The 13,030-nt window shown below is 28.1% G+C and overlaps 2 protein-coding genes across 4 annotated transcripts in view; one reads left to right on the top strand and one right to left on the bottom strand.

Annotated features, from left to right (window-relative positions):
- Positions 1–657: 657 nt before the first annotated feature.
- On the bottom strand, positions 658–8,566 carry LOC111612778 (N-terminal Xaa-Pro-Lys N-methyltransferase 1-B-like). 2 transcript variants are annotated; one of them, XM_023354030.1, is made up of 4 exons: positions 8,410–8,566; positions 4,914–5,080; positions 4,635–4,824; positions 658–1,078 (listed from the first exon to the last, which is right to left on the bottom strand). In XM_023354030.1, the coding sequence occupies exons 2-4, from the start codon at positions 5,067–5,069 to the stop codon at positions 756–758; spliced, it is 669 nt and encodes a 222-aa protein (XP_023209798.1). In that variant the 5' UTR covers positions 5,070–5,080; positions 8,410–8,566; the 3' UTR covers positions 658–755. The 2 variants fall into 2 exon arrangements, with proteins under 2 accessions (XP_023209798.1, XP_023209797.1); XM_023354029.1 differs by having other exon boundaries at positions 8,498–8,534.
- The window catches only part of LOC111612776 (72 kDa inositol polyphosphate 5-phosphatase-like), a 31,279-nt gene continuing 19,307 nt past the window's right edge, over positions 1,059–13,030 (top strand). The window contains exon 1 of one of the 2 annotated variants that reach the window (XM_023354028.1): positions 1,059–1,144. The gene's annotated coding sequence lies outside the window, so the exon portion shown is untranslated. Of the gene's footprint in view, positions 1,145–8,734; positions 8,836–13,030 lie in introns of those variants that run through there. The other variant, XM_023354027.1, reaches the window with a different exon arrangement.

Here is a 13,030-nt window from a genome sequence, read left to right as displayed (position 1 = left end):
AATTAAGTGTATTATTTATGAATTTTTCATGTGGATTACACTTAATTCCTTAATGTCCTATATGTCAAGTGTTTTGTTTTTAATGAAATGTTATCTAAAATTGTTCTTTAATTTTTGTTTTTGTTTTTTTTTGCATGGACAGTCTTAAATCCACAATGATACTGAAGATTTCCCTTGAACAGAATGTCTGAAGTCCTCTAATTTAAATTTGTCTGGGTCCCATGAAGCTATAATGTGCCACTGATTGTTATAGCCCAATGTAATCCAGCAATCTTTTTGCATAAATTAACATGGTTTAAAAAAGGAAGGAGACAGTAACTTGTAATCAGAAATATTGTTATATATTTCATTAAATATCATATATAGAACATCAAGCAGTTAGTTTAATGTAAGCCACAATGTATCTCAAAATTTATATAAAATTATTGTGATGTGATGACTATCTCCAGTGGAATAAGTTTAACATTTTGTTAAGTTTTATTCTGTCAAAGGTTTTTTTAAACACTATTATAAAGCTTTTAAGTTTTCATTAAGGATAGAAGTAAAATAATTAAACATTTTTAATGTTTAAAAAAACCTCAATAAAATTTTATTTTGTTTACATTACAGAATAAAGTGTTTGTTGATTTGAGCTTTAAAATACTTAGAAAAAAAATCTGGCAGTTTTGGACATTTTTATTTAGGAACATCTAGTGTTTTGTAAAAAATGTTATTAAAAGATACCATACAAATCAGACTAGAATTCTCATCACAGATCATCTGAGTGCAAACATTTTGACTTCGTACAATCCTTTGGGAAATTTGTATTGTTTTCTTTCGGCTAAAAGTTCCAATCCGGCATCTTTGAAGAGTTTTAGAAGCAGACTTCGTGGACGAGTGACGCTGCTGTCTTGATTGTCCATTTCTACTTCGTCGGTGGATGATAAATTATCCTTTATTACGATAACGCCATTTTTTCTTAAACTGGCTTTGCATCGCTTTAGGAAAGTGATGAAATGGTCGTTGGTAAGGTGTCCCGTGACCCACTGACACCATACGACGTCATAAGTGTTTGGTTCCGGAACAAAATCTTGAAGACCTAAAATAAAAATTAACGAGACAACTAAATTAATATGAAATAACTTATTTTCAATATCTGCTGTAAGTAAGTATGCACTAATTTTCTCTTTCATTTAATTTCATACTTTTAAAACTGAAATAAATTTAAGATTTTAGTTTATAGATTTATCTGAGTATGTAAGTCAAAAAATATTTTATAATTTAAGGGTTGATTATAACCAAAACAGGTTACAATCAGCTTAACTGTCAACTTTCTCACTGACAAGAAATTTACTTGGACGAAATATTTTAATTCATTAAGAGTCAAAACACTAATCATTTAGAATATCTTGAAAAAATATTGGAAATTTCAAACAGAAAATAAATAATAACAGTTTAAATATAACATATATACCAGGGATGGCCAATACGTAGACCGCAGTCGACCGCAAAGGTTTTGAAAGTAGTCTGCGAATCTAAAGTTGAACAATTTGCTTTCACTTAAATTAATGTTTAAAAATCTTAATTCGATAATTTATTCTTACAATAATAGATTGTCTGTGCAACGTACCCATACTGTTTGTATTTATCCCGATGAACAATGCAAATGAATGAATGAACGCATGCGCACATAAAAATCCTAAAATTGTTTGCTCATATTCATAGTCGCCCGCAGACTATATTTTACCAAAAAAGTAGCCCCTAAGGGATAAAAGTTTGGCCACACCTGATATATACTGTATATATAAAATTATAAAATATGTTGTATTTTGTAATGGACATGGAACATTTTCCTTTGCATATGTAGACTAATAAACATTAAATCCATTCTTATTATGCAAATGATTATAGAAAAAAATATAATATTTGAAAGATTAATCTATTTTTTTTACTATAAAAACAATTTTGTAAAATGAATAAATATTTTTTATATTGAAACGGAAAGTGAAAATTACTCAACATTTAGGAATTCCATACTTTCTTTTATCATCAAAAAACTTCATTACTTTATCATATACTATAAATTACATGTATTTTTCCCAGTTGGAAGTTTATTAATTTTGTTTCAGTTACGTAGAGTGTGTGTTCTCAGTGATTATTTTCTACTCATTCATTGTTTTTGATAGTCCAGCCACAGCATGCAACAGCATATATGTCAAATTATTGCACTGTAATTAAATATGTAGATTCTGCACCAATAAAACAGTATTATGTCTGATACAGAAAAAGTAATTCAGAAATTTTCTGAACAACACACAAATTTTAATACTATTACTCAGCATTTATTTTATGTCATAATTAAAATATTAAATTAAATTGTAATATTCTGTTTTGATTAAAAAACTTTCAGCACCAATAATACTTTTTATGAATAGAGATTTTACTGTAATTTGTTAATATAATACATGGTAAAGAACTTTTGATAACTGAATAAAAGTATTGTAAAATTTCTGGATCTTACAATCTTAATGAATTAATAAACTCCAAATGCCTTTAAAATGCAGTCTATTTTAAACCACTTATCAAACGTTTTCAGTCAAATTAACAGACCTTCTTCAGGATCGAACTAACAGAATTTAAATTTGCCAAACCTTGCTACAATGAGTGTAGCAAAGTTCATGACACACGTAAAGAGCTTGAATACATCGCAAAGCTAGCAAGAGATGTAGGAATTAAGCAAAGTAAAAGCCTTAATACAAGAAGCAGAAAAAGGAGGCAATAAGAAATAAAGATAAGAAAGAGAAAAAGGAGTTCACCATAATGGAATACAGGGCACCGTTAAGTAACATTTACAGAAAAATAGGAATAGAGAGCAACAAGAAAATAGCGTAATAAGAGAAACACGACAATATTCCAAATGTTAAGAAATGTCAAAACACCAGTAGATAGAAGGCTAGTTCCAGGTGTGTACAGAATACCGTTGCATAAGAGGATGAAAAGGGAGCTATATTATATAAGAGCCACAAAGAGATCGTTAATTGAAAGATTGAAAGAGCACAAAAAGAATATAAGATTTAAACAACCAGTCACAGCTTTGGCTAATTATGCGATCGTGGATCCAACAGAGATTGAATTTGAATGGAGCAAGGCAGATGTTATACAAAAAATTGGTAATAGACGACATCTAAAGTATGCAGAAGCCTGGCACATTTATAAATACAGGGAAAAAGGGCAAAATATAAATTTTCAAGAATCAAACAAAATAGCATCAGCATGGAAAGCGGCGGCATTACAATTATAAAGAACAAATGGACTTGCGCAATTGAATCTGAGAAGACTGTAAAACATAAGTTTTGGAATTTCCGTTTGGCAAATTTAAATTCTGTTAGTTCGATCCTGAAGAAGGTCTGTTAATTTAACCGAAAACGTTTGATAAATTATAAAGCTTTTAAGTTTTCATTAAGGATAGAAGTAAAATAAACATTTTTAATGTTTAAAAAAACCTCAATAAAATTTTATTTTGTTTACATTTTCGATCCTGAAGAAGGTCTGTTAATTTAACCGAAAACGTTTGATAAGTGGTTTAAAATAGACTGCATTTTAAAGGTATTTGGAGTTTATTAATTGGTTATAGTAATGCAGGTAGAGATTTAACAATCTTAATGAATATGAAGTTAAACTTGCTATATGGAGAAGAAATTTATATTGTCAGATGATTAAGTTTATCTGGTTTATGTGAATGTGTACAAAAAATATGTAAAAAGAAATGAAAATTGTTTAAATAAAAGCATAAATTGTATCACTTCAGACAGAAAATTTCAAGTGTAAACTTGCACATCTAAACCATGAATTCTGAAATGTAGCTAACATTGCTAAATACAGCTACCAGATCAATTTTATGCAATTCTCTAATTCAGGGATCAAGTGTACCAATTACTGGGTGGATGAGATCACTGAAGTCTAGTAGTTGGTTGTGGGTTTGCACCTCACTGATTGGCTGACCGTATGGAGTTTTCCAGGTTCTTGATGTGTCTAACACCAAAATAAGGACCAGTTTCTCATAGAAGATTCTCTTGGGAAACACTTCCTTGGCAGATCACCCATGTGTTGCATTTCCTTACTCCATCAATCCTTTAATCCAGAAGCTGATTCTATAACTTTTGCTCATTAAGAATACTAAAATATGAATTAACTTTGGAATGTGAAGGCTATTCAAAGAGATTCTTATTCTCTTTTAACATGAGTGTAGTCAAGAATAATTTTCCTTAGCTGTATGTGTAGCTATGCAAAAATATTTTAAGAGAACCAACTGTGTGTCACTGGTTATCAGAGTGTATTACTAACTATTGAAGTTAGTAATGGATATTGTAGTTGTAATTAAAACAATAACTGAAATCTGAGAGCAAAGTGAAAATTCTCCAAATCTCTGGAAATTACATTAATTTATAGATAGCTTCTAAAGTTTAGTGACAGTTTAGAAAGGAAGGATTGATCCAGAGTGGATTTAAACCCACAACTTCTGTATGCTGGATAGGTATGTTACTATTTACAAAAAATAACCCAAAATTTATGCTTACATTTAACCAAACATTTAACTAAAATTTAGAAACTTTTTCAATATAAACACAGATTAAAAAATAATATAAACAGCTTACCACAACATATTAATTTATCCACTCTATTTGCTTCTGATCCAATGTATTCTCTAGCATGATCAAGAAATCTCTGGCTCTGTTCAACCATGTCAACAATATCAAAGATCTTCAGTAGAAAATGTTTAGTGATTCTGCCAATTCCTGCACCACAATCTATTGCTCGAGAATGACCAAGAGGATTCTTTTTATCCTACAATATATGTATAATATGTAATATCAAAATAAAAATTTTTTTAATTAAGGAAAAAAAATTATTCATATAAATAAAACTACATTAACCTGAAGAAAAGTATTCAAGAATCGAGCAGATGCCTGAATGTCGATATTTGAAATTTCTGAAAATCCTCCAAGCATACCATCAATTGTTGCTGGTACCATTTCCCAGTAATCTTTGCCTTTGGCATAAAATGTGGAAATATTTTCTGCATTAGCCATTGTATTTGTTTCTGATAAAAATAAAATTTATTATTTGCTATGTATAAGTATGCAATCTATTACAATAAACAAATTTATAGTATGTTGGAAGAGCAAGAACAGTTTATAATTTCAAATATACTAATCTTAGCCTAAATTACTAAAGGTAGAAATTATAAATATTTATAAATGTAACTAGAAAATTTTTAAATAAAAATATATTTAAAAATTTACACAAATATCTATGTCTTACACAAATATATGGAAAAAATGTCTATGAAAGATTTATAATACTTGGCAGAGCTCTAGGCTTAAGCATGAGAGGCGCTAGCTTAGGGGTGCAATGGCTTTGGGATGCCAACATCATGAAAAAAGTAATAATATTAAAGAGGATTAGAGAGTCAAAGGATTGCTGATACAAGCAGTGCCCCCAAAAACTATATTCAAAGAGGTGTTGTTTTTAGCATCTTTTGTTTTAGATTTGTCTATTTGATTTTTCATACCAGACATTGTATTTCACGTAGTCCTGTTTTGATCAAAAATTTTACTTTTGGGGTGCCAATTTTACTTTTCACACCATACTCCATTTTATGATGCTACAGCTGAAAACCAGTCTAGAGCATTCAATAAACTAGAAAAATTAAATAACCAGTTAATTAGCAGTTAACTGGATTAATAGGTTTCTACCATAATACTAGTATTACAGTAATAAGTACATCTAGACACCAAAAAACCTGCAAAAAATATGTTTTAAGCAAATTAAAAGTTTTCTTCCATTTTAAATGATCATCTCAGGTTAAAGAAACAAAAATAGAATTGTATTCCACAGAATGCAATTCTAAAAATTCTATTTTTGTTTCTTCTAACCTGAAGATGATTGTTTAAAATGGAAAAAAAACTTTTGTTTTGCTTAAAATATGTACATTTTTTGCTGGGTTTTTTGGTGTGTAGGTGAATTAATATGTCTTTGAAACTATTTTACACATGTCTATTAAACAGGAGGTACTGCTAATATTTTGCCCTGCATGTGAACTGGATGGAACAATATAAAAATTAGACTGTGAACAAGTTGTAATAATACCACTCATCTTTATCAAACCTATTCATTGCAATCTGCATTTTCCTAACATTGTCTATCTCTATGGCTAGTGTAAAAAGGATTTTTGAAAATTGAAATTGAAGTATTATGATAATTGTCAACACCGTTGCCAAGTTCTAGACAAGCTTCTCACTAGTTCAAACTCCAATTCCCAGAAATATGGCATGATATCAAGCCTGATTTTGGGCACAATATTAAATATTGTTAGGCTTGTTATCTTAGGCTGTTCAAAAATAGGATAGCATCTTATAACACAATACTGTATAAATATAAAAATCAGTCCCCCTGAAAGTTTCCACCAAAACTATTGTACGTTCCACTAAATTTCTCATGGTTGCTTTAATTTTCCATTAAACTTACATTATGTTTTTATATTCAACAGTTGACTCAAAGTGAATTTTCTGTTGAGAATGATCTGACATCACATTTTGTAGAAAAAAGAAACGTTTCCATTGAAAGGGTACTTTTCATGATGGCTGACTTAATTAAGGAGAAGGCAACGATTGTGACTGTTTTGCTAAATAATTAAAGTAACTCACTTAACTATTATTTAAATAAATCCTTTTATTCAAATGAACCCTTATCTTTATCATTTTCTTCTATACTGGGTCTTTTGGTCGTACTCAATTTTGGACAAATTCATGGAGGTAGTTTGTTTCTGAAAAAAAGCTTAATATTTCAATATTGACCAAATTATCCAACATAATTGTGCAATCACATGTTTTATCATATACAGATCGTTCATTAATCTGTCTGCTATTATAGTATCCACAGCAAGAGCAAATGGATAGTTTCTACAAGCAAAATTTGCTTTTTCACAGAAGCTGCCATGCTAGTTTGTTGAATACTCAATGGTCTTTCAGATCGTTGAGCTCAACATTGAAACAGTGCCGACATCACTAGTCTCAACGGAGAACTCAATGGTCCATTTAGAAACGTCATTTTCTCACCAGTGAGTCAACTGTTAAATATAGAAACGTACGGATAGTGAGAATTCACCAACTTCGTGGTACAGATTAACATTAATATCAACATGCTTGGTTGTTTTGATCAGTAGTCCAACTTGTGTTTTTCTACATCATTAATAGTTGATTTCAAACTATCAAATTCATTTATATGCCATTGAAGTCACCTTCCAATAATCCAGCAATCTCCTTAATCTAACACTGTCTCATATATGTTAGATTACAGAGACTGTACTGTAGTTACTATTAATCTAACGTGTAGTATACTGTTGATCTAAATGCAACTGTAAAAAGTGCATATTTTTCAACAGAAAACTGGAATTAGAGAATATCATTTTGAAAAGATTGTAACAATCATCTATTAAAAATTTAAAAAATAACTTGTACTCATTTTTTGACATTTCTGTAAATTATATATGAATAATTCAAAATAATAATTTTAGTAAAGTAATAATAAAGTAATTTTTATCAATTGTTATGATAGCAGGTTTTGAGGGTTCATAATATTCGTAATCTATAATTTCTTTGAAATTTCAAATCTAAATTTGCAGATAAAGCACGAGACGATATACTTCCTTAGCACCCGGTAAAAACTTATTGTCAGGAGACACAATATTGTAAATTAAGACTTAGTTATATAAACACGATCATAAAATTAAAAAAAAATATTTTGACATTCAACATATCGAACGTATACATTTTTCAATAGGCCTTTGTAATGTTAGAAAACACTTTTCCAAATCTCCTTCTTAAAATTGATTTTTATGATAAATGTATCATTTGTGAGAATCTCATTTGTTATCGGATAGTTGGACTCATAAATATATAAGTAAAAATGACAATTCATTAATATATTTCAGCAGCAGCTTCCACATTTTCCTGTAATTAACCACGGGATGAGAATTTTACATACTACTAGTTGTATGTGCCCGGCATGGAGGGTGATAAAAATTGAATACAAATGTAGTTCTGAATGAGGCAATTGAGATCTTATTAGAGCTGTAGACCATGCCCATAGGAGAAAGAAAGGGAATAAATTTGGCAAGTCAAACCCCTCATTTTACCTGTTTGAATACAATATGTTTATTAGGAACATAAAGAAATGTAAAATATAATCAGCAAATGAACATTATTAGTTATTACACATCACACACACAAAATTACAGTATTAATAAATCAAATTTTCACATTGATTTAAATACAGAATGAAAAAAAATGACAACTAATAATAATAATACCACGTTAAAAATTACGACATTAAAATGAAATCTGTCAGTAACGTAATTCATAACCTTACTTTTAATTACGTAATCTGTACTCTTATAAGTTAAGGACGTTCTATATATTATATAATAACCAATGAAACGATCTTATCGAATTCTTACGCCAATTCATCAAAACATTTTATTTCCCGCGAAAAAGTCACCATTTTATGATCTATCGGCAACTACCGCTACGGACTAAACGAATTTATATTGTAAAAATTTATAAAATTTATTTTAATTAATAATAAAAAAACACTCTTAAAAATTCCAGTATTATAAAAATTTAAACAATTAATTATAATTATGTAATTTTATTTAATATAAATTTTTTCCGTATTTCGTTCATCCGTTAAAAGGCGAAAAGTTAAAATGCCAAGTTTAAATAAACATGGTATGTTCGTGTGTCTGTGCTTCAATTGGATGTTTTTTAAGTTTGAAACGACGAATATAAGTAATGTGTAAGTAAAATATCGTTTATTTCGTGTTTGAATTTAAATAAATGTTTAGATAGAGACAATTACGTGACGTTTTTATCTTTTAAATAATTTTTTTATATACATTATTGAATTCAGGAAATTGGACAGTAAATTCAAACGAGTAATTATAAGGTGATGTATCTTTATGCACAATGTTAAAGCCTATGCATTGTTGCTTTGTTTATGGAATTTTATTTACTTCTATTGTTTACTTAAAAGTTATATTTTAATCTGTTTTTAAATAGAATTTTCCCACATTATAATTCCATGATAGGTCACTACCTTTGTCACTGTTGTTTGCAATTTATATCTTCTTATTTATTAGTAAAAGTTTTCATTAAAGAATTTTAATAATCAAAAATATTTGATCTAATTATCTGAAATGTTCTGACATTTTGATATATTTTCAATTATGTTGAAAATGACTTGAGATGAGAAATACAGTAGATTCCACTTATTGTTATCAAAATTAGCAATTTCTAAAGCTACTCTGCTTATTATAATCAGAATTCAGTTGTTGTTATCATTATTCTCTGGTAAATGGATATTTTTATACTCTTTTTTTGTGTTGCCAGTTTTCGTATGGCTGATAAGAAAAAATTATCATCAGTTTTGAGCAGTGTAAATGGTTTTAATTGTAATTTGTAAAGCAATACTTTAAGCTGCCGGGATTAGGTTAGTCGTTGCTAAAATTGATAGCGGCGGACGGTGGATAAATTCTATATGATACTGGAACAAATACCTAGCTTCTAAAAATCCAGAATTACCAGAAAACTGGCTTATTTTGAAACTTATTAGTTTGGAATTTGTTGGGCTGTAATACAACTGTAGTTTGTTGTGCAGCCACTTTGTTTTGGTTTCCAAGGTTTAGGTCTATGCATCTCGTAACACCGGTTTCGATATGACTGCTAGCATATTGTGGTAAAAACAATTTCGTTCTTTGCTTTCCATTGTTTATTTTATATTTTAAGTATACATTTAGCCCAGAAATCCGGATTGCTTCTGGTCTCGATCTTGCGGTATATTTGGTCTGGTACTGTATTAATTATTTAATAAGAATAATAATTATTATAGTTAATAAATCTTTAAAGTTATACAGTTTTATAATACGTTTTTTTTTATTGTTAAAACCAATAACTCGAGCATTTCCTCTAATTGTTATCTTATTTACTTACTCTATTTGGTTAATTATCGTCATCAGTTTAGGTGTGTTTGGTAATTAGGCCTACAATAAGCGAAGTCTTCTATATTTCCAAATTGTTGAGAAATTTACAGAAGTTATCAACTAATTTTTAAAGCATACTAACAAGCAACGATTAGGACTTTTTTTGACATATCTTAAAAGAGTAACATTTGGCTCCAGTTTAATTATTCCTGTTAACATATGAGAACTTTAATATTACAAAATAATTCCAAGAATCAAATCATACCGATATATTTTTATATCTTTTCTACACTTATTTTAAATAAAAAAGCTTAAATATGAATTATTTTGAGTTATTATATATAAAATTTATGCTTGGAATTTATTAACAGTTTAACTTATAATACGGCATGCTCGCTAATTAGTGTGAGTTTTTTTGGATTTGCAAAATGTTTGTAGTTGGATTATATATAAAGAAAAGGAAAGATTACAAATAAACATATACTTAAAAAGTTTTTATACTGTATTTGGTACATATATTTATGTTAAAAAATGAGTAGTAGATATTGATTTTAATATATAAATTTATTAAATTTAAAAAGAATATATACAATAACTTTTTGTTTGGGCTGAAACATTTAGAAGAAAAATGTACAAAATTGATTTGAATTAGCAAAAGTGCACCGTAGTAAATTATGTATAGGTATAGATAAATATTTAAATAGAGAATTTCTCTATTTGAGAATGAATGTAAAATCTGAAGATGCTTAACATGTTTGCTGTCAGTTAACATTATTTTGTGCCATGTGTTCTTCATATGATGCAGAATTAAGCATATGGCAGCAAACGTGTCAAGTTTTCAAACAGTTTTGGAAATTTTCACTCCAAAAAATGGTCTTAATTAAAAAGTGTATTTAGATTGTAATTGTATAAATTTTGTATTTTCTGATTTGTTTTTAGAGAAAAGAGAGAGCATTGCTTTACTGTAATCATGTTTATTAAAAATATTTGATTTTTTGAAACTTAAAGTTAATTTATTAAAAAGTTGATAAGTTAAATTATAAATAATTATAATTTACAATTGTAATAAGTAAAAATCAGTTTGATTAAAAAGAATAAAAGCTTGTTAAAAATATAGTTTTTAGCAATAGATAACTACTGGTAATTATGTGCATGAAGTATAAAAAGACAGTAGTTAATTTAGTAATTTGAGGCAGTTTTTTCATTTATAAAATTGATTGAGATTTTTTAAAAACTAATCGCTATATTAATGAATCTATATACATTATTAAGATGATATCACTTTGAAAACCATTTTATATATATTATATTTTTATTTTTTTAGTATAATTAGAGAAATATTTCAGTTTATAGCTAAAAATACTAATATCTTTTATTTGTATTTTTATCTATTTATGTATTCTATCTATTATGTATTTTTATTTGTATTTTATTTTTTTATATTGTAATTATTTTGTTATAAATTATGAATTTTATAGTAACTAGTTTAAATTGAAATTTTCTTAAATATGAGTATTTTTACGAGAAACTTTATACATTTAAATATATTTCATAGATTTTTATAAAATATCATAATGAGATCTGATATTGATCTGCATCGAACCTGAAAATAGCTAAATTTGTTTTTGGCAGAATACTTTGAAATACAGTATTTATTGTATTGATTAGACAAATTACAAAAATTTCCAGATAACATGCAATGATGACATCTAGTTTATAATTATATGTTAACATCTGTCACAGTCTGTTGTCCCTTTAGAGTTGCTGGATGTCCTTTATTTTAACTAAACTGTCTTGAAATGAAACAAGAAAAGATGCAATTAGTCCTTTATTTTTATTTGTTTAATGCTATGTTTCATAATGACAGTGGTGCATTTCCACATAGGCATATGCCTGTTCTCATATATTGATCCTCATCCTTATCTGTAGAAAGCTATGAATTACAATTAAATATTCTAAATTCAATTAAAATTTGAAAATATTTATGGTCAATATGAAACTATAATTTTCAAATCTAAATTTAAAAAATGTAAACAGGATATTTAATTATTAACTAAAATATATTTAATTTTACTTTTTTGGGATGGGACGGGACATGGTGGAGTGAAAGTGGAAAGTGGTGATACTAATCATTTTTAAGGGTCCTTTAATCCAGTCATAGGAATCTGATAACTTTGTCTATTTACATCTCAGATAATATTGTAACTGCTAAGTCTATATATATATGACTTAGCAGATGTATTTACTATATATGATGTGTGTGTGTGTGTCTTAAAATATCTTTATAAATTCTAAGCCTGGTAAAAAGGGTTGATGTTTTGGGCTGTAAGTGTGCCTGCAGGCAACCCAAAATTTTATTGCCAAATACATAATTTTGGCATTCAAAGCCAGTCATCTCTGACAAATTATCATTGGAGAAAGTCAAATATCAATTCTGGTTGTTACAGTTGCATGACAGAAAATGTAGCAGGACATAACAGTAGAGAGTTCCAAATGAGTGTAGTAGATCAGTTATCATTAATATGTATTTTTAGTGTTTATATATCGGGGATGTATTGGGTTTTTTAGAAAGTAATTTTGTTTTTTTTTTAATAAATTTGAAACCATGTCTTCCTTTATTTTTTTTCATTTATTTTATATTATATTACTTTTCTTTTCATGAAAAAAAACAATTTTCTTGAAATATATAAATATTTTATTGAATTATATATTGACCATTTTGGTCTAATACCTTTTGCCATCTTTCTGGTAGTAGCATGATTCCATGCTCATAAAAGTTTTGATCTTTGCTTACAAAAAACTGATCCAAGTGATTTTTGATATCCTCATTTGAAGTAAATGTTTTACCATTTAAAAAATTTTGTAAAGACCAGAACAAGTAATAATTCAAGGGTGCCAGATCTGGCGAATATGGTGAGTGTGGTAGCACATCCCATCCAAGCTGTAACAGCTTCTAACAAGTTATCAAACTTGTGTGAAGTCTGGCATTATCGTGGTGAAAACACTACACTT

The sequence above is a fragment of the Centruroides sculpturatus genome, unplaced genomic scaffold (genome assembly GCF_000671375.1).
Source record: "Centruroides sculpturatus isolate CEXI.00-Female unplaced genomic scaffold, Cexi_2.0 scaffold1854, whole genome shotgun sequence".
NCBI lineage: Eukaryota > Metazoa > Arthropoda > Arachnida > Scorpiones > Buthidae > Centruroides > Centruroides sculpturatus.
The sequence above is the reverse complement of the archived record's forward strand: the minus strand, read 5'-3'. Positions and strand labels throughout refer to the sequence as shown.

What these genes read in the sequence shown, in the direction of transcription:
- LOC111612778 (XM_023354029.1), bottom strand. An exon ending in TCTTGAATACTTTTCTTCAG is followed by an intron (nt 4,825 to 4,913) that starts GTTAATGTAGTT and finishes CATATATTGTAG; the next exon opens with GATAAAAAGAATCCTCTTGG. An exon ending in GGATAAATTAATATGTTGTG is followed by an intron (nt 1,079 to 4,634) that starts GTAAGCTGTTTA and finishes TTTTTATTTTAG; the next exon opens with GTCTTCAAGATTTTGTTCCG.